The sequence below is a fragment of the Denticeps clupeoides genome, chromosome 13 (assembly GCF_900700375.1).
Source record: "Denticeps clupeoides chromosome 13, fDenClu1.1, whole genome shotgun sequence".
In the NCBI taxonomy this organism is placed as follows: Eukaryota; Metazoa; Chordata; class Actinopteri; order Clupeiformes; family Denticipitidae; genus Denticeps; species Denticeps clupeoides.
The window spans coordinates 14067415-14092258 of NC_041719.1; the positions used below are offsets into that span (position 1 = coordinate 14067415).

At 41.1% G+C, this 24844-nt stretch overlaps 5 protein-coding genes across 7 annotated transcripts; 1 reads left to right on the forward strand and 4 right to left on the reverse strand.

The window, feature by feature from the left end:
- Positions 1-1089: 1089 nt before the first annotated feature.
- On the reverse strand, positions 1090-4488 carry LOC114802224 (deoxyribonuclease-2-alpha-like). Its single transcript, XM_029000935.1, has 7 exons — positions 4331-4488; positions 3742-3867; positions 2366-2531; positions 2204-2288; positions 1970-2128; positions 1678-1869; positions 1090-1433 (listed from the first exon to the last, which is right to left on the reverse strand). The coding sequence occupies exons 1-7, from the start codon at positions 4486-4488 to the stop codon at positions 1090-1092; spliced, it is 1230 nt and encodes a 409-aa protein (XP_028856768.1).
- A 1800-nt stretch (positions 4489-6288) lies between these two features.
- Positions 6289-9007, reverse strand: LOC114802452 (deoxyribonuclease-2-beta-like). The gene is made up of 6 exons (XM_029001374.1): positions 8871-9007; positions 8612-8786; positions 8453-8531; positions 7807-7968; positions 7501-7698; positions 6289-7011 (listed from the first exon to the last, which is right to left on the reverse strand). Exons 1-6 carry the CDS (start codon positions 8993-8995, stop codon positions 6677-6679), a joined length of 1074 nt encoding a protein of 357 aa, XP_028857207.1. The 5' UTR covers positions 8996-9007; the 3' UTR covers positions 6289-6676.
- A 607-nt stretch (positions 9008-9614) lies between these two features.
- uox (urate oxidase) lies at positions 9615-12063 on the forward strand. The gene is made up of 8 exons (XM_029001069.1): positions 9615-9635; positions 9839-10051; positions 10137-10253; positions 10450-10528; positions 10649-10835; positions 10935-11058; positions 11140-11223; positions 11989-12063. Exons 1-8 carry the CDS (start codon positions 9615-9617, stop codon positions 12061-12063), a joined length of 900 nt encoding a protein of 299 aa, XP_028856902.1.
- A 228-nt stretch (positions 12064-12291) lies between these two features.
- Positions 12292-15464, reverse strand: samd13 (sterile alpha motif domain containing 13). The gene is made up of 4 exons (XM_029001070.1): positions 15265-15464; positions 14308-14350; positions 13891-14002; positions 12292-13115 (listed from the first exon to the last, which is right to left on the reverse strand). The coding sequence occupies exons 1-4, from the start codon at positions 15269-15271 to the stop codon at positions 12975-12977; spliced, it is 303 nt and encodes a 100-aa protein (XP_028856903.1). The 5' UTR covers positions 15272-15464; the 3' UTR covers positions 12292-12974.
- A 1024-nt stretch (positions 15465-16488) lies between these two features.
- LOC114801666 (cAMP-dependent protein kinase catalytic subunit beta-like) lies at positions 16489-24259 on the reverse strand. 3 transcript variants are annotated; one of them, XM_028999821.1, is made up of 11 exons: positions 23844-24259; positions 21559-21567; positions 21009-21070; positions 20784-20912; positions 20591-20689; positions 20369-20451; positions 19630-19756; positions 18616-18711; positions 18397-18519; positions 18126-18290; positions 16489-17248 (listed from the first exon to the last, which is right to left on the reverse strand). In XM_028999821.1, the coding sequence occupies exons 1-11, from the start codon at positions 23887-23889 to the stop codon at positions 17123-17125; spliced, it is 1065 nt and encodes a 354-aa protein (XP_028855654.1). In that variant the 5' UTR covers positions 23890-24259; the 3' UTR covers positions 16489-17122. The 3 variants fall into 3 exon arrangements, with proteins under 3 accessions (XP_028855654.1, XP_028855655.1, XP_028855653.1); XM_028999822.1 differs by lacking the exon at positions 21559-21567; XM_028999820.1 differs by lacking the exons at positions 21559-21567; positions 23844-24259 and adding an exon at positions 22194-23790.
- Positions 24260-24844: the final 585 nt, after the last annotated feature.

Sequence of the window (24844 nt, forward strand, 5' to 3'; positions counted from 1 at the left end):
TGTTGTGAAGTGATTACATGTGATACACAGCAGCACAGCACACGATGCACACAGTGAAATGTGTCCTCTGCATTTAACCCATCACCCTGTGTGAGCAGTGGGCAGCCATGACAGGCGCCCGGGGAGCAGTGTGTGGGGACGGTGCTTTGCTCAGTGGCACCTCAGTGGCACCTTGGCGGATCGGGAATCGAACCGGCAACCTTCTGATTACAGGGCCGCTTCTTTAACCGCTAGGCCACCCCAAGTCATCATATGCACAATAGTCTGTTCAATTGTCAAAATTAGTCAAGAACATAATCCATATATGAATTTCTTGGAACATTTGATAAATTCATGACAATTCATGTATTCATGATAAATTCAAAGCTTTGGATGCTGCCTGAAAGTGATTGTGTGTCACACCACGGCACAGCTCCCAGTGCACACAGTGAAATGTGTCCTCTGCATTTACTGTAAACCATCCCCTGAGGGAGCAGTGGGCATCCATGACAGGCGCCCGGGAGGTACTTGTTGGGATGGCACTTTGCTCTGTGGCACCTTGGCAGTTCGCCCGGCCACCAGGCCCTTCTTACTGTGAAGTCTATTGTTAGACTTCTTCCACAGCGACAAAACATCTAGCCATTTTGACTAGCAGTGCTTGCACAATGCCAAAGATGATGCATTTTGGGGACGCTGACTATTTACATGAGAATGGAATTTCATGTTGACATGTGGGTTCTGGGAGAGAAATGAGTTTTTGCAGGTGCTCCATGGTGTTGTGCTGAACCATCCAGGTTAAGTGAATGCAAATGAGCCAAAGCAATTGAGAAAGAACTTTCATGGTACTGACTTTTTTATAAGGGAAAGGAATCATTTTGGGAGAAATATGAACTTTTGCTAGTGAGCTGTAATGTTGTGCAGAACTGTAAGGCTGTTTGACCAAATTATCTTTTAGTTTTAAGGGTGTCATTTCTATTTCAAAAAATTAGCCAAACCAACGGAGAAAAACTGTAATGCAATGCAGCAAACTATTAAATAATACAGAAACATCATTTAAAATGGTGTTAAATACAATGCATAACTAATTACATGATCTCTAGTTATACATTCTTAGCTCTGGCAGGGCTGGTATGTATTGACAATATCAAGAAATGCGCTCCACACAGCAGCGTTGTCTGTACAGATCGCACCCCCTCCCCTGTGCTCCTGACTGACTTCCCTGTTCATATCTGCAATGCAGGTCCACCGATGCAACTTGCTATCCATGGTTACGCACCACTTGGAGTGGTCCTTTGTGATGCTGTAGGGCTCCGTAGTGGGCAGCTGCACTGTCTCCACGTTGTAGACGCTGAAGTCGACGGAGCAGTTGGACGGCAGCGGGTCAAGCAGCCTGCCCCAGCTCTTGGCGTAGAAGGCACTTTCCAAGTGTTTATCAAGCAAACCAGAATATAAGTCTGAAAGTACAGAAGAAAGATTAGGGCGGAAGTGACTTAGTGGGTTAGACACTTAACTGTAAACCAGAAGAGCACAAAGTCACAGGTTCCAACCCCACTTCTTACTACCATTGTGTCCCTGAGCAAGACACTGAACCTTGATTGTAAGCCAGTCTGGATCTGCTAAATGCCATAACTCTATATGTACATGAGTTTATTGTATATTGAGAATTTGTTTCTAAAATAGAAAGTAATGAAACCGTACCATCATGGTATCTTGAATACTTTGCATAACTGATGAAGGAATGACCCCCCAGCGATGTCATATTTAGTTGACGGTCCCAAGGTGTTTTTTTCGGATAACAGCCCTTGTCGACCACGCACTGAAGCTCAGGGTAAAAATACTCTGGGATGTAGGCGTCAAACGAGTAAACATGTATGTACTGCAGTTGTACAGCTGTGGAAACAGTGAAAGTTTTTACAGGGACACCGCAACGCTGCACCATGCTGTTAGACGCTCATGAACCAAACCAAACCAAACCTCAGAAGAGCATCACCTATGTTTCTGAATGCAGAGTATTTATATGTTCCACAGATGAAGGTCTGCCCGTTGGCATATCCAGAATTCGGCCAGAAGCCTGTTATGTCAAATCCAGGAAAATGTGGCGTGCTGTGCGATAACCAAATCCCAGTCTCCTGGTCCATCATCACAAGTCCTACACAAGACCAAGAGGCTCATTAATGAAGCTCCTTGTCTCTTATTCATCAAGCTGGTTTACATTTTTTTTTACCTTTGCTGTGGCCAAAGGATGAAGAAGCTGTTTTAAAAGGTTCAGGTGGCTGATCGTTGTACAGAATGTATCCAAAATTAATAGTCTAGAGAATATAAAATACATATTTAAAAAAATCCTCAGTGCATTCAAAGCATTCTCATCGTGATTTCATGTTGGTACCTCATTAGTAAAATGTTGAAACAGTGGCAGTAGTGTTTGAGCAAGCGCGCTCTTTTGGTCATCAATGGGATTGTGTGCTGGGACCCAGCCACCAGTGCTTTCATCCATGTACAAATACACCAGGCCATTCTCATCATTAATCGAAGGCTGCTTGTACAAGATGTACCTGGCACATTTCAGAATAAGCATACAATCTTAAAGGTTTATGTTACAGTCAAGTCTTATTTTTTTCCACTTTCTGCTGTATTTTGGCGGTGCCTAAACATGCATTGATTGGGGTGGGGGGCTTAGGGCAAATTATATGTACAGTACAGGCCAAAATATTGGACACACCTTCTCATTCAATGTGTTTTCTTTATTTTCATGACCATTTAGTGAAAGTGAAGTGATTGTCACTTGTGATAGACAGCAGCACAGGACACGGTGCACACAGTGAAATCTGTCCTCTTCATTTAACCCATCACCCTGAGTGAGCAGTGGGCAGCCATGACAGGCGCCCGGGGAGCAGTGTGTGGGCCGACAAGGGCTGTTATCCGAAAAAAACACCTTGGGACCGTCAACTAAATATGACATCGCTGGGGGGTCATTCCTTCATCAGTTATGCAAAGTATTCAAGATACCATGATGGTACGGTTTCATTACTTTCTATTTTAGAAACAAATTCTTTGCTCAGTGGCACCTCAGTGGCACCTTGGCAGATTGGGGATTCGAACCGGCAACCTTCTGATTACGGGGCCACTTCCCTTACATTGTTAGATTCTCATTGAAGGCATCAAAACTATGAATGAACACATGTGGAGTTATGTACTTAACAAAAAAAAGGTGAAATAACTGAAAACATGTTTTATATTCTAGTTTCTTTGCTCTGATCACTGCTTTGCACACTCTTGGCATTCTCTCGATGAGCTTCAAGAGGTCGTCACCTGAAATGCTTTTCCAACAGTCTTGAAGGAGTTCCCAGAGGTGTTTAGCACTTGTTGGCCCCTTTGCCTTCACTCTGCGGTCCAGCTCACCCCAAACCATCTGGATTGGGTTCAGGTCCGGTGACTGTGAAGGCCAGGTCTCCACTTTTTGTTAAGTAAATAACTCCACATGTGTTCATTCATAGTTTTGAGGCCTTCAGTGAGAATCTACCAATGTAAATGGTCATGAAAATAAAGAAAACACATTGAATGAGAAGGTGTGTCCAAACTTTTGGCCTGTACTGTATATGCATATAGGCTTATGTCTATTAATAGTCTCAGCACCAAAAAATAAAATATAGACATTCGTAAAAACCCAGAACATAGTGAACTATCAATGCGGAACAATAAATTATTGAATAACCATTTTTTAACAGAGTATTGAATAAAGCTGGAGTAATTTCTACTGCTCACCAGTCCACTGCCTGGCCCTGCTCGTTCCTGCAGGAAATCCCAGCAGCAGAGGCACACTCAAGCCAGCAGAACACAAGCGTAAGACGTTTCCAGTCCATTCTTTCCCCGACAGTATGGAGAGATGAGCTGTGCCGTTGTACACAAGAATTTTAATCACTATGGGTGATTTTTTTCGACAAGAGGTTAACAGCCCCCTGTCGCACCTGTAATGCCTCTGAGATTTTATGCCAATGCTTTCATAGCCTCTTATATACAACAGACAAACAATCATATCACTGTTATCTGATGGAGTGCTTTACAACCAAATGTTTGATGCTGTTTGTGTTTGTACACGCATTAGTGGGTGTTTGAGCAATTTAACTTATCTTGCTGAAACACATGATTCTTGCTTTTTCTTTTCCAAGTAGCAATTACCCTTTCTTCATGTTCTTTTTTTACGTCACACTGAAACTTCGCAAAGTAGTATTGATGTCAAGTAAAGTTTTCACCAATAATGTTTTTTTTGTAACTTAATTTGAAGTTGAAATTACTACCCCTGCCAGTTCCGGAAAGGCCGTGGTCCCACATTGCTGTGGACTTACTCACGGACCTCCCAGAATCAGAAAGGTACACTACCTTCTTGGTTGTAGTTGACTGGATCTCTAAAGGGTGGTGTTTTGTCCCTTTTCCTAGTCTTCCTTCTGCCCTGCAGGTGGCTGAGGCTCTGATGCAGTCCGTGTCCCAGGTGTACGGGATCCCGGAGGACATCCTGTCTGATCCTGTCAGGCTGAGCGCTTAATCCAGGACCTCGGCAGGTTCCTCCGGGCGTACTGTTACAATCGGCAGGACGACTGGTCGGAGTTCTTGGTCTGGGCAGAATATGGCCAGAACTCTTTGCGTCACTCCGCTGCCGGTCTAACGCCGTTTGAGTGTGTGCTCGGGCGACAGCCACCTTTGTGTCTTTGGGATCGGTCCCCATCTGAGGTCTCTCGGGTGGACTATTAGTTCCGGAATGCAGAGAGGGTCTGGAAGGGAGCACACTGTAACATCCAGCGTGGCCTGTGCAAGACAAAGGCAATCTTCGGCTCTCACGCTGAGGGCCTCGCTGAAGATCCCGCAATACGACCTCTAGAGGAGAGGCGTGGCACTATGATCAAGGACATTTCAGTTACTTCCCTGAGTTTCAATAAAATACTCATTTCTCATTTCAACCTGCGTCCTCCATTTATCACCAGAGCTAGAGGGGACCGTGACAGTAAGTAAATAAATAAATATGTATATTTCTACAAATGTACAATTGAGATCTAGCCATGTGTAATGGGTAAAGTGCAAAGTTGGTAATTACTGTGGTGTATTTGAAATGTGTGTTTTGTTTGTCTGTGTCTGTGGTCAACTGTGAGGTCTTTGTTATAGAGTCTGACAGCGGTTGGAAGAAAAGACCTTCTGAACTTCTCCTTCCCACATCGTGGGTGGCTGCCACTGAAGGAGCTGCTCAGTGCTGTCAGTTTCCTGCATGGGGTGGGAGATGTTGTTCAACTGGGATGACAGCTTAGCCACCATTCTATTGTCACTCACCACCTCCACTGGGTCCAGAGGGCATCCTAGAACAGAGCTGGCCTTCCGGATCAGCCTGTTCAGCCTCTTCCTGTCCCCAGCGGAGATGCTGCTACCCCAGCAGACCACACTGTGAAAGATGGCTGATGGCACTACAGAGTCATAAAAAGAGAACTTTTCGCCCGAGAACATCAGAGAACTTCTGCAGGAAGCAGTTGGTGGAGTTGTAGGAGAAGTCTGCAGTGTAGATTGTGAAGAGGAACAGCGCCAGAACCGTTCCCTGCGGGGCCCCGTACTGCAGACAACCGTGTCTGACACACAGCCCTGAGTTCTCACATACTGTGGTCGGTTAGTGAGGTTGTCCAGGATCCATGTGGCGAGATGATGGTCCACTCCTGTGTACTCCAACTTGTCCCTCAGGATTGTGGGTGGAATGGTGATTCTCACAGTGCTCCTAGTGGTCTCCAGGTGAGAGAGGGAACGATGTAGGAGGTGGATCATCCACTCCAATGCCAGGCTGGTAAGCAAACTGAAGCGGGTCCAGTGATGAGCTCACCAAAGGCCAAAGCTGCACCAGGATCAGACGCTCCATATATGACAAATTCACAATAACAAAATAGTGCAATTATGTCTGTTATGCTGGGAAGAGACTCTGATGATCCTCTCAGGGTCTTGCAGTAGTGCAGCTGGTCAGAATGCTCTCAATAGTCCCTCTATAGAAGGTGAGAGATGGGCTTTCCTCAGCCTCCACAGGAAGTTAAGATGCTGCTGGGCTTTCTTGGCTGTTGAGCTGGTGTTGAGACTCTCCTTTCCGTTCTCCTTTAGATGAACACTGAGGAACCTTGTTTTCATGACAATCTCCACACAAAATCAATGTTCAGTGGAAAGTGGTCCTTCCGTTGTCTTCTGAAGTCAACAGTGGAGCTCTATAAGGGATTTCTATGTTTCACAATATTCCAAGTGTTCACCAAATATCAATGTCTTATAATCAGAACTACAGAGTTCAAATATTTATTTAGTTTTTATTTTTGCTGTTTCACATTCATGAAAAAGAGCCATGAGACTTTCATTGAGGTTTTTTAGAATTATTTGACCATGACAAATCCACAATATCAAAGGCATAGTAACATAGTAACATATACATAATAATAGCAATAGAAAAAAACTGTGAAAAATATTAACCTTAATGTTCTTTTTCTTATGACACTTGGCTCCAAAAAAAATAAAAATGCGGGTAAAAATTGAGTGCTTCTGTAAATCTGCTTTTGACATATTTGAACTTTCTGTACAGTTCTGTCTATTTATATTGCATTTTACACACTCTTCTGTTAGAAAATATCCAACACACCAAAGACATATAACATATTTTCAGTAAGGTAGGTGGACCTGTATTAACTGTATCTCAGCAGCCATCATACAATCCAACCGCCAGACGAAGACCCGAATAGATTGCTGGGTTTTGGGTGCAAAGGAGCCCACCGCCCCTCTTGGCTTGCGTGGCTTCGCGATTAAGGTCCCCCAGGCACGCCCACCCGTCCCCGTACTTCCAAGACACACACCACTTGGAGTGGTCGTTGTGGGACCAGAATACCACAGGCCCAGGCAGGCTCACATTCTGGACGTTGAACACATGCTTTGGAAGGGAGCAGTTAGGAGCCAGTTGATAGGGGAACCTTTGCCAGGTTTCTGCAAGAAGGTCAGTGCCTAGTTCCTGTGCCACCCACCCTGTGTAAATATCTATGGGTCAAAGGGGACACAGAATAAAGAAATCATATGAAATTCACACCATAGACGGAGAATATTCTCTTATACACAAAAAGGCAAATTAGAAACGTGAATACTAGAATACTAGAATATCAGTGCTCTAAAATTAGTAATTATGTTCCTGGAATCAAACTAGCATACAGTTTTTATTAAACCCCTATATGCAAATTATTATAGTTTAATCCAAGGATTAAGAACAAGAACATATAACATATTTTCAGTGACTTCACACTTTAACCACCCCTTTGACTGGACCTGCAAAAGTATACGAACACAAGGGTTAAAATGAATGTCTCCAACTGGCCTAATGTTCAGTGAGGCCATTATGTAATTAATGTCAATAATTGCACAGGGAGTCTCTTGAACTCTGCAGTTCCCATTGGCCAACCTGTTTTTTTTTTTCTGTTTCGTTGAACATTATCATAAAAGCACATATTATCTCATTCGTTAAGTTCTTATTACCATCATCAAACAGTTGAGACTTCGCAAAATTACAGAAGAGTTCTCCTCCAGCTGACACAAGTATCTCCAGGTTCTTGTTCATATGCACGATGGGTGTGACTCCCTCACACATCTTGCCTAATACGACCATGTCGGCCTGGAAGACTGCAGGCATGGAGCAGTTGTACACCCGTGGATTGTAATATGCCAGCTGCTGGGCTGTAGAGGAAGGATTGTGACGAGGAAATATGAACAACAACGCAGACAAATTTAATATAACATCAAACGCAATGCTGGTTGCACCGTGAGTGTGAGTAAAATGCTCACATATCTGAAGGAGCTGCTGATATTTGAAGGTGATGCACAGGGCTGTCTGGCCATATAGTCTGCCACTAGACGGATAGTCAAAACCTCTCTCAGGAAACGGAGGAAAGTGAGGTACTGTGTGGCTTATCCAGAACCCCTGAGACTTGTCAAAGTACAACGCGCCTGAAGAAGACATGAAGACAGAGATGCACGCACATATACAGCACATACACAAAAGGAGTGTTCAGTGTTCAGATCCCAAAATTTAGATACATATAGGCGCAGGAATGATTGATTGTCCTGTAATTTATCTCCATAAGAAAAGCTGTATTTTCTGCGTTTTTACTGGTGGTGCTGACTGCTCATCGTGTTCGGTACTTTTTTATAGTCAAAGGGAAATTTACACGACACATGCAAATGACATGGAACTGAGATTGAAAGCTCTTCACGTTTGAACTAGCACATAGGGTGCACAGCCATGGATTCACAAAGTTTGTTGCCCTCAAATGTTGAGGGACATCCATGCTTTGTGTCAACACTCCTTATCAAGTTGGCCATTTTCCACCAGAAATGCTCTAGAGTGCTCGTCAAGGGCAGAACTCACAATGTCATACTAAAATCACAGACATAGTAGAATAGGCATGGAAAACAACCTATAGGACAATACCTTTTGTGTGTCCAAAAAGCATCAAATACTTCAGTTCAGGAGGGCCATCATTGTACAGGATGTAAGCCGTGCTGTTGGACTGTGAAAAAAAACATACATGTGAGCACCTACACGGATTATTATTTGTACACGCGCAAATAATAACGGGAAAAATCTCACCATGTACCCTTTGCCCTGGTAAAGCTGAGCAAAGGTCCGTCCCAAAGCTCCCTCAGTGCTGTTGACTGTGTACGTGCTCTTCACCCAGCTCTTCACCACTGCATCCGTATACATGTAGTTAAGTCCACTTCCAACCCCGCTGGATGTAAACTTTGGTAGTTTGTATATGAGGAACCTTTCAGGACAATAGAATAATACCTTTTAAAATACTGTTAAAGTGTTTAGAGTACACGAGCCGTCTTTGAGTTGCTGTACCTACCAGTCCACATGCTCTCCTTTCTCATTCAGACATGAAATTTCATTTTGGAAGAAAGAAATCCCCAGGGACACACTGACCAGACTTAAAAACAAAAAGAAATATCCTTTCATTGTAAATTCCTGCATGCAGTGCAATGAATGTTCAACATTCTGGCACATATATATGCAGCCGAAAAAAGAGAAGCTCTGAAAACTTCTGTTTCCTCCCCAGCCAATATCGAAAGTTAACATGCAGCTGTTTTAATTAAAACAGGAAGTAGAAAGATTAAGTTAAATCCCTTTATTGTCTGTGTGATTCATTATAATATCCATAATAAACCCAGTCAGCCTCAGACATAATTTTTATTCATATTTAATCATGTTTGATATCAGGAAGATTCTTTAAATAATTAAACAATATTTTTATCATTTAAAATCATAACCATCATCATCAAAGTATATTGTGTATAATTTGAAACATCCAGGAGACACAAAAATACACAATGAGACCAATTAAATAAAGTACAGGCCACTTATGTATTATTTTCATATTAAATGCTCAGCATTAGAATTGCCCTTTATTAGATAAAATGTCTGCAGCATTTGCATTAACCTTGGAACACCTTAGAGATGCGTTCCGATTTGCCAGATGTCCATTGTGCAACAGTAACAAAACAAACAGGCAACGTCACCCACTTTACAAAATCCCATGTCAACCCGATTGATCCCCTGATGAAGAAAAACCTACAGAAGAGTTTGACAAAACATGGCATCTACCCCGAGCCAGGTATGGTTTTGACCTTTTACCTTGTGTATCATTTCAAATCTGACTAAATGACATAATTTGGTAAACTGTTCAATTTTTCATTGTATTTAGATTGACACAAGCATTACACAAAAAGGGGAAAATGGCAACAAAATTGATAAAAAACACAGTAACAATAATGTCACATTTTTCTATTCAAGTGTAACATCCTGGTGTTTTTACAGGATGTGGAGTTTGTCAGGACAGGCTATGGGAAGAACATGGTGAAGGTACTGCACATCAGGCGTCAGGGAACTCACCACTCCATAACTGAACTGAAGGTTGATGTCCAGCTCACGCTCAACAGCCGCAAAGATTACTTGACAGGGGACAATTCTGACATCATCCCTACGGACACCATCAAAAACACTGTCCATGCCCTGGCCAAGCTCAAAGGAGTAAGTGCCACCATTATCACAGGGACACAGAGCAAATCATAGTTACATTCAGGTCAGTTGTCAACTTGGGCTTTTATTTTGACAGGTTAAAACCATTGAGGAATTTGCTCTGGATATCTGCGAGCACTTCCTGACATCCTTCAAACATGTCACTTTTGCTAAAGTGAACATTGACGAAGTGCCATGGAAAAGACTGGAAAAGGTGATTTCTTTTGATGGTGCCCAACCTGATCCCAATGGCCCCCAAGCCAGTCCATGCAATCAGAAGGATGTGGAGCCCTGACCTCCCGGGTTCTGGGACAGACTAAAACCTGTACTGGCTTGATTGTTGCCCACTCAGCTTAAATGTGTTGTGAGGTAGTAAAACCGACCTCTTAACCCGAGACCCTCTTCCACAGAACGGAATTGAGCATGCGCATGCCTTCATCCTCTCTCCTGAAGCTTGGCACTTCTGCGAAGTTCAACAGAATCTCCATGGTAAGTTTGAGAGTGTTCAAATAAATGCTTGAAGAAATTAGTTGTAAAAACGAGAACATGGAAATTAAAAAATGATTCTTTGGGTACTGTAAAGTGAAACCTTCACGCATGTCTGTTCAGGAAATCCTGTGATCCACAGTGGGGTGAAAGACATGAAGCTGCTGAAGACCACACAGTCTGGGTTTGAAGGCTTTCTGAGGGACAGGTTCACCACCCTTCAAGATGCCAAGGACAGGTTCTTCTGCACCTCAGTGTATGCTAGGTGGCGCTATAACAGGCACCAGAATGTAGCCTTTAATGAAACATGGTATGTACTGTGGTATGAAGCCTCCACCACATAATTCTGAATTTGGTATAACATTTAAAGCTATTTTGTAAGCACCTCTCCATTGGGTAATGTGTGCAGGAAAACAATTAGGGATTCTATAATTGAGAAGTTTGCCGGGCCTTATGACCGCGGCCAATACTCCCCCTCTGTCCAGAAAACTCTTTATGAGACTCAGGTCCTTGTGTTGCAACAACTGCCAGAGGTAAATTGCAGTTATGAGAAATGGCGGTTGGTTTATGCATTGCAAAAATCAGGTTACTAAAAGATCCTTTTGTTCTGTCAGGTGGAAGAAATCGAGATTGTTATGCCCAACCAACACTACATCACTATAGACATGACTAAAATGGGCATTACAAATAGAGACGAGGTAGGTGGCTCTGCTCTTAATGATCTCAAGTCTTTATTCTAGCGATGCAAAGATATTTACATGGCTTTCTCAAATCACATCCCTATATTATATTATTGTTGTTTTATCAGTCCCTAAGCCTCATGTTAGCTGGTCAGTGAAGTGATTGTCATACATGCACACGGTGACACACAACGAATGTTTCTGACTGTCACCCTTGGTGAGCAGTGGGCAGCCATGTCAGGCGCCCGGGGAGCAGTGTGTGGGGACGGTGATTTGCTGGGATTCGAAACGAGGCCACTTCCTTAACCGCTAGACCACCACTGACCCTTAAAGTATTTAAGATTGACCAGGATTCGAACCGTAAACCATATACTACGCAGCTTGCTGGCTTAAGACACAAAGTTCAGAGTTAGAGATGCATGTTCATGCATTTATTTCATCACACCTTGATTACTGCAGGGCTCTGTGCACAGTTCTGAGAGAATCCTCCCTCTCTCTGCTTTTTAACTCAATCTAGCTTGAGGGCCCATATGGCTGCCATCATGTGCACAGTGCATTGGCTGCAAGGTTTTTTTTTTAATAGAATTCAACTAAAAATACAGCACTCTGTATGAACTCATTACCAGCCTCATTATTGGCCTCTTGCATCACTATTCAGCCTGCCATTTTACTCAATCTTCAATTTTATATTACTCACTTTTCTTGTTTTTTGTTGAGCTACCCTCTGCCAATGTACACTGAAATTCATATATGATTTGATTTTAATCCAATAAACTGTTTTAGGTTCTCCTGCCACTGGACAATCCTGCTGGGAACATCACAGGGACAGTATGCAGGAAACCACATGCCAGACTCTAAAATAGACCCATGACTATTCATTGCACCATACATTTCAAAGAATGAAAATGAATAAAAAAAAAACTTTAATACAAGCACTGAATGTCTTTGAAAATGTGTTCTAGGACCCTAGATCGGCCTGCAGCAGATATCACATCATTACATGCTGGTTGCACCGACTTGATAACTAAACTAATGGCAAGTTTGGTGTAAATAATAATTGTAATAATTTTAATAATAATAAAAAAGTAAAATTAAAGTTGCTTGTTTATTTGACCATAACCACAATCTGCTTTTTACCTGTGAATAATAATACATTTCCCTGTGATGTGACAATACATATCCCAGCTCATACTATAGCAAATTGTATTTATACAATCATATACTGTATTGAACACAGGAATTCAAGGGTCCTGCAATCCTAGGCATGAGGCTGAAAGCCTTTGACACTATCTGTTGCCACTTACAAAACGTTTTTCTTTAATATGATTAATATATTTGTTATATCTTCTCTTTGTATTGGCATGCTCAAAAGCCAGCAAACACTTTTTTCCCCACGTTTTGTGCTTTATTAAATTTGGGTTTTGAATAAACCCTCATGAATTGTAATAATGCATGGTAACCAAATGCATTACAGGCAGCCCCCAATTCAGTTAGCAAAACGCATTTTGTGAAATTTGTTTAATATATTGCATATTTGTAAAAAGGCACAAAAACCTAGAATTTAAGTTCATATGGTTATGGTTTGAAACAATATGGTTATGATTTCATAAACAAAGACACACACACACAAAAAAACGTACCATCACAACAAGCATAACTTAAGTTTGCCGCCCGAGATGTGCTAGATCCAAAAATCCAAAAGTTCTTGACATGCAGGCTGCAGCGTTCTGCAGTGAGCGTTATCTTCTCGCTGGTCCATGCAAGGAGTGCTATGCTGCGTTGTTCAAGTGTCTGGCCTGAAACGGCTTTATGTGGTATTCATAGATCTTCAGCGCTGGGCCCAACTTTATCTTCATGCCTGTAAGGACGTCATTGCGAGTCATCAGCAGCAGAGACTTCCCATCAATTTCCTGCAAGTCACGGAACATTGTTCACAAGTGCATATATGTCTACATGGCTGCAAAACATTGCTGCGTGTAAACATTAACAGCCGCCATTTAAATTAGAAAGACTCGTCCATCTCCTACTGCTCGTTCCACTCAGGTTCAGTCCCTCGATATCTCAAGGCTAGACTATGAGCGCCATTCGGCCTCTCCAGCTGATCGAGAACACAGCTACACTTCCAGTAATCAACCGCATTAGATTCTGAATGGCGCACTGCACCACTCCATCAGTGTGCTTGCACCCACTGTCAATCAAAGTACAAGGTAGAGATGCATCTGGACTCGTCTCTGGACCCTTCTCTGTTTTGCAGGCTTTAACTTGCCCTAGATGTCTGCCAGGGCTGCCTCTTTCAGAAGAGCTTGAAACCGAACAGTCACAGTTTTAATTCTACACATTAGAAATATTGTAGACTGATGGGCTATGAAGCCTGGATCCTAGTGAACCAGAGTCACAACGCATTCACAGAAATTAGGATTAGGGTGCTGCAAATATAAAGGAAATGTCGATGCATACATTTCACAGTTTTCTGTTTTAAGCGCAGTGCAATAATAACTTTCAGAGATATCAAGGGGAACTATTAAATCTTAAAGTCTGTACATTTCGATCAATTATTCTGATAATCATTAGGGACGTTTACTGATTATGCACTAAACAAGCGGCCAAAGCGGACGCAAGAGACCACTTACCTGATGCACGCTATTATAAAATTAATACGTAAAGATAAAGAATTTAGATGATTACCTGATCCTGGAAAGCATTTGCTTCAACTTCAAAACCTCTACCTCTAAAATAACAGGCAACATCAGAAACAGACCAGTGGACAGTGTCGAGTGTCTGTCCATTCTCAGCAGGACTGTCCCGGCGGAGGTCAGACGGAGACGGGTGGGGGGGAAAGGCAAACAATAGAATTGAAGAGATGAAAAAAAACTTCTGATCACTACAAATGCAAGGAAATAGCCAGATATCTGAAACATGCAGAGAATTATAAGGATGATGATGACCAGGTACATCTGTGTCAGCCTACAAAGAAGAGTTTCTTCATACTCTGGTGTAACTCTATGTGTGTCTTATATAGAATGCCATCTACCTTCATTTCTACAAGAAACTCTGGCATGAAGGAAAAACTTGTAATTGTGATTGTTGTAAATTGTTCAATACCTTTTTACCTCCGCAGAGTCATTTGTCTTGGTCTCCATGGTGACTAAGAAGTAAAAATGGAGAAAAAAAAGAAGAAGAGAGAAATCAAACATTCAGTCGGGATTTATATGGACACACACACACGTAAACCTCTAGTGAACTACGGGTTTACGCAACCTCAGCACTATAAATCAGTGAATGTGCTGAAATTAGACGGTGAAGAGGGTGGAAATCGCGACGTAACAACGAGGAGACCCTCGGGCTTGTGCTCCGCGGAGGCTGGACTGGAAGAAAAGGAGCTTGTTTCAACCCGGACCCATTACTGTGTGACTACGACCCGATCGTACTGCGACTGAAGCTCAGTCAGGAGTCGGACTGATGGTGTGTTTTGTCACGTTTAAGTTAACATTCACAAATGTGCATCAACACATAGCTGGCATTCGGAGAGAAAAATGACACCGCACACGTGCCCTTTCTTTTCCCAGAGAGCGAGAAATGAAGGTGTAATAAATTAATGGAGCCGTGCACGAACCACGCGTAATCTGTTACGCACCTGTTACGTAAATTAACGCCGTAAACGCAATATGGCCATTTTATATGTACACGATCATGCATATTTCACCAGTTACGTGCCGAATGTCCACCTGCGAAGTGCGGTCAAACGCATTGGGAAAGATGGACATACAGTTCTTGACATTACCGCGCCGTAACAATGACAAATATGTAAAGTTCAATTCTAGCAAAAAGCTTTTGTATCAAGAATGACTTAATTCCAGCCCATACCACTAAGATCTTAGTCTATAAGTCTTTTGGTATGTTTCACCCGCGGGTGCACGGCATCGCATAAGCAGCCAAAGTCAATTTTCCAACTGTGACACACAACCCAAACATTAGTTTAAGGTGCAACAGCAACATTTCATTTGGCAACAAGAGTTGAATTTGCATCACTTCAATAGCAAAACATGTTATTTTCGTTACCTTTCATTCAAGTCCTCTCTGCGAATGACTGGGTGCAACATTAACAAAACTGTAATACCAGTCCTGCTCGATACACTTCAAAGTACGCAATAAACGCGCCGGCGTCCACGCTGCGTGAACAGGATTATATATCCCGCATTCCCAAAGACTTCCTAATTGTACACCGAATATAGAACTTGGCTAAGAAGCGCTCTGCGTCAGCGGGAGGCGCGGGGCATTGTGGGAGCTGTAGTTCCAAAGCCACGGCCGATCCCTCTACAACAGACCGACGGAATAATGATAACAAAGAATTTGACTACAAAAAAGAAATTTCTTTAATTTATTACAGTGACATTGTTACATAAAATATGCTACAGTGAAGTAGGTTACACGTTGTTTACAAATACACATGTGTGTGGTGGAAGGGGTGATTGTGATGGCAATTGTTTCAGCTTTGTAAATTAATTTGTGCAAAATATTACAAATAAAATACTTGTACTGGTAAAGTTAAATGGCTGCAATGACGTTTGGAAAGTCGGGGGAGCAGATCCATCATTTATCTTATTCTGTAACAGCAATGTTTTCATTTGATATACAGTTTTCCATTGTCGTTAATACATCTGAAGAGAAACAAATGATAAATATACAAAAATATAAATGCTGGACATTTGAAGTACATTTATTAGATATCTCTCTAATATGTACATAATTAAAGAGTCGTAGCTGTAAAAGAAAAAAAAAAAACACGTTAACTAAAATAGTAATAAGGAATTCAGTGACCACCGCAGACTACAGAATAAATGCCCCTTAAACAATTAAAATACCTGTCACCTGTGATCCTCTGTTCAGAGGCAGAATGATAACAGACATGCAGGGATACACTTATGAAATGAGTGAAAATAATCCTGTTTACAGAAAGCTGCTTGAGGGGAGCAGGACAATATTTTAGCCCAATAAAAAAAAAATTGACATATTACACGGCACATCAAATTAGATTTTACATCAAGATTTCCATCGGAGGTGTCTGTCAGTTTTCAAAAACATTAATCCCCAGTAACACTGAAAACTGCTGCAAACAAGGTGTTTTCTATGTCTGCATAGCGATGCAGAGTTTGTGATATAAACTAAGTGCAAATAAAATGAAAACTGGAAGGGGCGCTGACCTGAGAATCATTCTTCTCCTAGGTACAAGATATATATATATATATATATATATATATATATATATATATATATATATTTTTTTTTTAATGTTTGGTCGTGGTTTAAACACAAGAGGGTGTCATATTCTCACACCTGACAAACACAAACATAAACACACTCACACACAATGGAGTGCTAAAGATTAGAACGATACAAAGTAGATCCTTCAAGCTACCATACAAATATGTACTGGCAAATAACAGACAAAAATGTTGCTTGCAAAGACAAGCAGCACCAATTCAAAATTTCTGTCAAAATGTGCAATACCTCAAGGTGAAATTAATGACCATTTATTTTTACCATTGGAAACAATGGTAGATGGTAGAGTAGCCATTTCCCTTTTATGAAGTATTTCTTTCTTCTCAATAAAGAAAATAATACTATAGAGAGTGACAAATACTAAAGATAAATAAGCAACCGGTATAAAGTGGTTTAATACTTTGTCATATCTGCATTATGTGCCCGTGTTTAAGGTACAGTGCAAGATGCACATTAGAATAATGGCACTAAGGATCTCATTCAGCGTTGAGGAATGAAGGAAGTAGGCATTTGTTTGAACACATAAAAATGGCCTTAGCTTAAGCTTCATTGTAAAGTAAATTAAAATGAGTGCAAATAAAACAATGACAAGAAAAGAAACATAACAAACATACAAGGTCAATTAGCCCCAATCTTTCTAAAATTCAAGGAACTCCTTAGCACATTTTTCTGTGTCCGAAATGCGAATGTCCTCTTCTTCATAGTCATCAAAGTTGCTTGTGTCTCCTGGTCCTCGGCACTTTGGTATGATCGGAGCCTCCACCTGTTAAAAGCATTCAAATTTGGTAGGGCTGTCCATGTTTATCAGTACATTTAGTAATACCAGAGCTAAACACTAGGGGAGCTATGTGTGTTTTAACTGATCTATAGCTAATGTATTTAACTGCAAATCTATTCATTTATCCAAAGTAGTTTCTAAGGTTGGAAGAAAGTATGTAATAATCATGGAAATAAATAACAAAAAACCTCTCCCATGTGTCCTATTTTCAAAAATGACACATTTTAATGCTTTATGTTATGAAGGCATAAGAGTGAACAGCATGCTTCCAAAAAACAAAAACATGATGGAAAATAATAGTAAGACTCTTCTGCTGGAGCAGTATTAATGAGGCTGCAACAGGAAGGTTCATATTTGAGACTGAATGTAATTATGTTTATTCTACATTCTCAGGTCCCAAATAAAAATACATACATTTAATAAGTGGTGTTTCATAAGTTGTATACCATTTTGTACTGATCAGCATACATTTACTCTCACAAAGACATGGTAGTCTGTTTCAAAAAATGAGCAAAGGTGCCTTCGACTGCCCACACACACACCGTGGTTACTGTTGCTACGACTGACAAGCTCTCATATGGGGCAAGTCAGTTCATGGTGTTAACCAAACATGGCGATTAGCACACAGAGACGTTGAACCGCAAAACTCAGTAACTGCTTGAACTTATTTTTTATTACTGATACTTAGTCACAAAAATTATGTGCTACAGCAAACTTAGATGGACAAAATGTTTGACCTCATGTGATAAAGTCTGAGTGTTTGCCTTATAACTTAACGTTAAGTTAGAAGTAAACATAGCTGAGAGAAATATATAGTATAAATGAACAAGTCTAAGTGATCCATTGAGAGTTGGAATCCTACCTTCTTCTCATAGATTGCAATCCAATCCGTTGTTGAGAACCATTTGTGATTTTTAATGTCATTGACGCCATTCTTCAGGTTGCCAAAGCGCTTTGTGAGGTCCACCTGCAGCAGATTCCTAAGCAGGTCTTTCAGGTCTGAACTGAAGTGGGAAGGGAACCGTACCTGGTCAAAGAGAAAAAAAAATTTATATTGACAGAGACTGCATAGGTGTTTATGTGAATGTTAGAATCCTGAGATCAAAGTCTTGCTAATCAGAATCATTCAGTACCTTTCCAGACACAATTTTCTCATAGATCTGTATCGGCTGATCAGCAAAGAATGGTGGGTACCCTGCGGCCATCTCATAAATCAGAACCCCCAGTGCCCACCAATCCACAGCCTTGTTGTAGCCCTGATAAATCACACAAACAAATAAAGATATGAAATGCAGTTGTTCCAATTCTGATCTAGAAACACTGGAACATAAACACTAAATCCTTCTGTTTACCTTGCTAAGAATTATTTCTGGAGCCAGATACTCTGGAGTCCCACACAAAGTCCACGTTCTGCCTTTTACTCTCTTTGCAAAGCCAAAATCTGTCACCTAAAACGAACAAAAAAATCCCAAAACAAAAGCAAAAAATGTAAGATGTTTTGATATATATTTAAAAGTTGCAATTCAAAAAACATAATACATTGAGAAAGATTAACTGGAGTAAGCACTGGGAGAAAAAGACAGTTTGGGTGTGTATTGGCAAGGATCTCACGATACGATACGCAGCATGATACATGTAGTCACCATACTATTATTTTATGATATTTTCTGATACTCTACATATTGCGATATTTTATTGTTCACTGAAAATGTAAAAATAGAGCTGATGTACAAGCTGCTGTGTATGATCTGTGTGGATCTCATTATGTTAATAATTCAGCCAAACAACACAACACAGAAACTGAATTGAGGACTTACATTTTTTACCAAAATATCAATATTTGCTGTCCCTTTACCGATACAATACAATCCCCACGTAAAATATCATGATATATTGCTGTATCGATATTTTCTAACACCCCTAGAACACAGTGTGGGAGGTATAAAATGTAATTCTTAGTGGGTGGCTCCATGTGGTTTTAGGCAATGACTTTATTTTCATATAAACCTGGGCATATATATGCATCATCGCAAACTGAATTTGGAAATATCATCATTTAATATAATTTATCAGTTGTGGGGCAGTGGTGCCCTAGCAGTGCCATTGAGCACGCCACACTGCTCCCCGGGCGCCTGTCATGGCTGCCCACTGCTCACCAAGGGTGATAGTTAAAAGCAGAGGACACATTGTGTCACCATGTGCTGCGCTGCAGTGTTTCAAACGTTCATACATTTCAAACGTTCACCATGTGCTGTGCTGCAGTGTTTCAAACGTTCAAACGTTCATATGTACACTTTCGGGATTTCAAAATACAGCTGACAAAACAGATTTTTGAAATAATTTCAAAAGCAAAAAGCAGGACCTACCTGAATGTACCCTTGTTGGTCAATTAGAAGGTTTTCAGGTTTTAGATCTCTGTAGATGAGGTCTAAGGAGTGGAGGTACTCAAACGTGAGCACTATCTGAGCCGCATAAAACCTTGCATGGTGTTCGCTTAAGTAATAATGAAAGAAAAAGATGAGAAAATTAGAACATTTTGCAACAATCTTCTTTGCACATGCACTGCTTTTTAGTTTAACTTCCAACTACCAATTGACATTTCTTTATGAGCAGTGCCACAGGAAGGGCTACAGAGAAAAAAAAACATTTCTTATGAATCTTGGAACATTCTGGAAATTCATTGGATGTTATCAATATCTGATATGCACTAATAACTAATAAACTCAAATATGTTTCACATATGATGTTGGAATTTGACCCAAAGATCACCGTAAATGTACTATGGAACACATAGCACTCAGTTAACTTCAGACAGGAAGTAGTAACTTTCATGACCACTGCAACTGATCAGAGATTGATATCCCTTACAGCAAGTGCAATTTTTTTTGTTGTTGCTTGTATTTTTATTAGTGACTTGAGGGTTTATTCCTTCACGACAAACATAGTACTGAATAATTTGTATTACTACATGCCTTATCTATCTGGTACAAACGTTGTTTAAAATTTGAAATACAGAACAAAACTAAACTGTGACTTTTGCACACTCAATAAAAATATATAATCCTAATAAACAAATGCAATAAAGGCGCTATTAGTGTGCCTTACCTGAACCTTCCAATTCGTCGCAGATGTGAGAACATTTCCCCACCAGGAACGTATTCCATAACCATGTACAAATTGGAATTGTCCTGTAATTAAATTAGGGGAAGCAATAAATAATTGAAAATATATGGAGAAATACAGCTAACGTTACCACTTCTAACTAGGTCTGTATACGCATGCATACACAGTATTAAATTAACAGTATTTTTAACACCAATAACTCACCTTAAAGGCATACTCCAGCTTTACAAGGAAGGGGAAGGAAACAGCTTGCAATATTCTCTTTTCATTTAATGTGTGCTCAATCTGCTTCAGCTTCACCACCTTAAAAAAAGCATTTACACAAATGTAATAACAATTTGGTGGTAAAAATGCTCTGTGAGTTTCTACTAATGGAAGAAGCCATGTTGGAACTCACTTTTTGCTTGTCCAGGATCTTCATGGCATAGTATTGATCTGTCACTCGATGTCTAACCAGCATGACTCTTCCAAATGAACCCGTACCAAGAGTCTTCAATCTCTCAAAATCTTCAAGTCGTGTTGTAGACTAAAACACAAAATCATGCCATTGGCTGCAAGACCCTTTCAGAAAGCATTACATTTCAAGCGGCACCAGTGTTTATGGACAGTTGCCTTTTCCCACCTGTGGAGGACACTCCCACTTCCTCAAAAAATCTTCTTTGGCTTTGGCAAGAAACTCTTTCACTATAAGGAAAACAAACAATCTGTATAAGCTCATGAAGTGGAGCAGCAATTAAAGTTCTAGAACTTTGTTTGACCAAATATGAAGTACAATCAGCAAGTAGTAGATATTGGTTGGACACTGTATGGTACTGCAGGCATTGCAGCTTCAGAGTCAGCAGAGCAGGAATTCACGTAATAAATTAGCAGTTTTGGCGAAATGGTTAGAAGAGGTGCCATTAAGAAGCTACAATACACAACAGTTGGGACAATGTGAACAATAAACCCTGATTCCATATGTAGTTCAATGGGAGTTCTTTTTGCTGTGGACAGGAAAGAACCTGGATCAGTTTAAGAAAACTGAAGTCTCCTATTGACCACTCAGAATGCAGAGCCCTTATTCAAATATCTGAGCTAAAATTGAGTTTTTTGAACGTCCTCACTGCTGTGTGACCGCACATGATCAGAAAAAATGGTGACATCATCTGTGACATATGGGGAAAAGAGCATACCAAAAAGTTCTAGAGTTCCCAAGAAGGTTGGCAGGATAATGCAGCGATAGAAGGAAAAGAAAGGAAAGGGTTAAGCAGTTCAAATGACAAGCAAACATTAGATTGGTTAGTAACCTCTGTAGCTGTATGACAAAGAACTCGCACGCTCAAACGCACACAGGAAAACCATGACTTATCAAACAAAACAATTGCAACGCAAGTAAATTTCCTCCGAAAAGGCCAGACTTGTTTCGCGACTGAACACTGCGTGCTGGGCTGCTATGAAGAGCCCACTTCATCCAGCAAAAGCCTGTGTTCCTGTGGGGGTGGTCAACTGCTGGCTTCCTGCCGACGCATGCAGGTGCAACGGTTCACCGCAGAAAGTCAGTCCGGCTTGCATACAAATCCCTTCAAGTCAGCTCTCGAAGCCGCTTTCCGCTTCAATCGTTCACAGGGTGCGTAAAAACTATTTGACGTATCGGACTTTCAACTTGCATGCCCGTAAATGCAAAATATTTCATTCTTCATTCTTTCCACACGATATAGAAACTAAAACTGTAACAGAATCTTTCATTATTAAATCCAACGTTGCCACATGGAATAAGAAGGAAACACCATGAGTGGATTTTTAAAACTACAATCTTGGCCATACTCACTTGTTTCATCCCATATTGTGATGTAATCTGAGACATGTGGTCCCTCACTGTCCTGTGATTTGTGCTCTTGGCTTCCCTTGCGATACTTGTGAAAGAACCTGGCCACAAACTGGCCAACGTTTGGATCTCTTCCCTGAGCCATCAGCAGAGAATTAAGAATTCTCCCACGGAGCCACCCGGCAGCAACTACAGATGACTGAGGCCTGGAGGCTCGTCTGACAGACACACTTCCTGTTTTGAGACTTCATGCTAACCACGTACAGCACAGGGTGCAAATCCGGATGCAGATTACAGTAAACTTGCTGCTGTGTCTGCTAAAGGCTTATAGTAGTTTATAGGAAGTGAGCTCCAAAAGCATTCACCGTCAGCACGTTATTTGCTAGGTTTATTGCTCCACAAATCAGTAAAATAAATAATACAATGGTCGCTTATTGGATACAATCAATTAATAAGAATTAGCAATGTTCAGTTGTTTTGTGCAGATGTGATACAAACTATGCTTATGCAGGCTGAACCCACAAAACAATTAAACCACATCCAACATATAATATTTACCTCAAAACACTGAACTATGTGCAAAGAAAATACATAAAAGCACTATTACTACTGTTTAAAACAAAAACTTTACAAAGCTTTAATTTTTGAGTCATATTGTGTAACAATAAAATTAAATACTGCATTAAACTTTTTGTGTTGCATAAATGCATGATGTGCTCAGGCTATTGGTGCATTATATATAGATTATGATGGTATTATAACATCCCTAACACTCAGTGTACACAACACACCTTCCTTCTGGCACAAAACATATTCATCATCATCACATTATATATATATATATAAACATTTATTATTATTATTATTACTAGGAGTGTTGGATAATATCGATACAGAAATATATTGCGATATTTTATGTTGTGATATTGTACTGTTACAGGCACATCTAATATCGATTTGAAGTAATCTAAAAATTGTCCAAAATTCAGTTGTGTTGTTTTGGCTGAATAATTAACGTAATGTGATCCACAAAGATCATATACGGCATCTTGTATATCAGCTCTGCTTTTATATTTTCAGCGAACTGCATAATATCTCTGCCTATTCGCACTGTGGGGTTACAGACGGTCTACTGCTGCGACCTAGAGTCAGGGCGCCAGCACGACGTGGACACCACACATGTAACGGCGTGTAACGGAGCGGAGAGCCGTGCAAGCATCCGACCTTCAGTCGACATGGGTGGTAGTAGCCTAGTGGGTAACAAAAACTTTACAAAGCTTTAATTTTTGAGTCATATTGTGTAAAAATAAAATTAAATACTGCATTAAACTTGTGTTGCATAAATGCATGATGTGCTCAGGCTATTGGTGCATTATATATAGATTATGATGGTATTATAACATGAACCGGAAGACCCAGTTTCAGATCCCACTCAGTACCATTGTGTCCCCGAGCAAGACACTTAACCCGGAGTGTCTCCAGGGGGGGATCTGTCCCTGTCACTACTGGACTGACAGGAGAATGCCATTCCTCCGAGATCGCATCCACACAAGCCGCGAAAACCGGCGTGCGATTAAACCAGGCACCCGCAGGACGACGGATGCCTTTCGCCCGTGGACGTTAGCATGGCGACGCTAACTGGCGGCGACTCACCGCTTTCCAGCTCGTTGCCCCTCTTGGCGGTGGCGGCGTTCCCCATGATGGAGGTGGGAGGTGACAGCGGGGTACGGACAGAGGTGACGGCGGGACAACGCGATTCTTCGGGTGGCTAGCACGGTATCAGCTGCAGCTAGCCGGCTAGCTAAGTGCCAGTAAGCGCTGGACGCGCGGAACTCGGGCCCCCTTTTCCCGGCAAAAAAACCCGAGCGACATGAAACGACAGAGTACAGTCCGCCGCGTGGATACAGCGCCTGTGCCGAGCGTCGCGTCCTCCGGCCGGCCGATCATGTACGCGGCTCCATCCCTCGCATCCAGGCGCTGGGAGAGAGCCGACTCCGGGTTCGAATGGAGCGCAGCTTCACGGCCAACAGGCTGGAACCCAAACAAATCTGTGGGGCACCAAGCCGGAAGTGACGTTTCACGAACTCTGACGTAAGCGCGCCAGCGCTGCATTGCCAGGTTGTAGCTACAAGCTACAAACACGCCATGATCTGAAGTAGTTTAAAGCATTTAAATCATCAGGAACATGCGTAAATAGGAAAGCATTATATATTACCGAATAAAACACACACAGCCAGACGCAAGATTAGGAAACGCGTACAAACACATAATTATAATTAATTACAATAACAACTTTGCTGCTCACAGACAAAATACAAATACCAAAAAATTACACTGTCTACTCAAGTCAAATGTGAACCACTTTCCTCTTTTCAATAAATAACATATGACCTACCCTCTAATCCATATTTAAAATCTCCAAATCTGGCAACCCTTAAATGGTAGTGTACATCTGCAGTGTGACACATCCTTTGTTCTGTTTTTGTTTGTTTGTTTACGTGTTTATCGCTTGTATTTAGCTAATGTGTTACGTTACAGCTCTTTTTTTGTTTAATGGTGTATTGCAAACATTAACTGTGTTGGAGAAATCTAGATTCAATGTGATGTTTATTTGCTAGTATGCAATTAACATTACTTCACAGTTTTACTTCAGT

Bases quoted from the DNA above. Each gene is read 5' to 3' on its own strand.
- LOC114802224 (XM_029000935.1), bottom strand. From the start codon at position 4,488: ATGTCCTCCGGGATCCCGTACACCTGGGACACGGACTGCATCAGAGCC. The intron at 3,868-4,330 runs GTCCGTGAGTAA...ACAACGGCACAG, and splicing joins TACCTTTCTGATTCTGGGAG to CTCATCTCTCCATACTGTCG. The intron at 1,870-1,969 runs GTGATGCTCTTC...CTGTTTCCACAG, and splicing joins CTCTGCATTCAGAAACATAG to CTGTACAACTGCAGTACATA.
- LOC114802452 (XM_029001374.1), bottom strand. From the start codon at position 8,995: ATGCAGGAATTTACAATGAAAGGATATTTCTTTTTGTTTTTAAGTCTG. The intron at 7,969-8,452 runs GTATTGTCCTAT...TGTCTTCTTCAG, and splicing joins GCTTTTTGGACACACAAAAG to GCGCGTTGTACTTTGACAAG. The intron at 7,699-7,806 runs GTGAGCATTTTA...CTTCCTCTACAG, and splicing joins TCAGCAGCTCCTTCAGATAT to CCCAGCAGCTGGCATATTAC.
- uox (XM_029001069.1), top strand. From the start codon at position 9,615: ATGGCATCTACCCCGAGCCAG. The intron at 10,529-10,648 runs GTAAGTTTGAGA...ATGTCTGTTCAG, and splicing joins AGTTCAACAGAATCTCCATG to GAAATCCTGTGATCCACAGT. The intron at 11,224-11,988 runs GTAGGTGGCTCT...AAACTGTTTTAG, and splicing joins GCATTACAAATAGAGACGAG to GTTCTCCTGCCACTGGACAA.
- samd13 (XM_029001070.1), bottom strand. The intron at 14,003-14,307 runs GTATTGAACAAT...CCGCCGGGACAG, and splicing joins GACTCTGCGGAGGTAAAAAG to TCCTGCTGAGAATGGACAGA. The intron at 13,116-13,890 runs GTAATCATCTAA...CGTGACTTGCAG, and splicing joins CAAATGCTTTCCAGGATCAG to GAAATTGATGGGAAGTCTCT.
- LOC114801666 (XM_028999820.1), bottom strand. From the start codon at position 22,335: ATGGCTCAGGGAAGAGATCCAAACGTTGGCCAGTTTGTGGCCAGGTTC. The intron at 20,913-21,008 runs GTGGGAAAAGGC...TTTGTGTTTTAG, and splicing joins AGTGGGAGTGTCCTCCACAG to TCTACAACACGACTTGAAGA. The intron at 18,520-18,615 runs GTAAACAGAAGG...GTGATTTATCAG, and splicing joins CAGAAATAATTCTTAGCAAG to GGCTACAACAAGGCTGTGGA.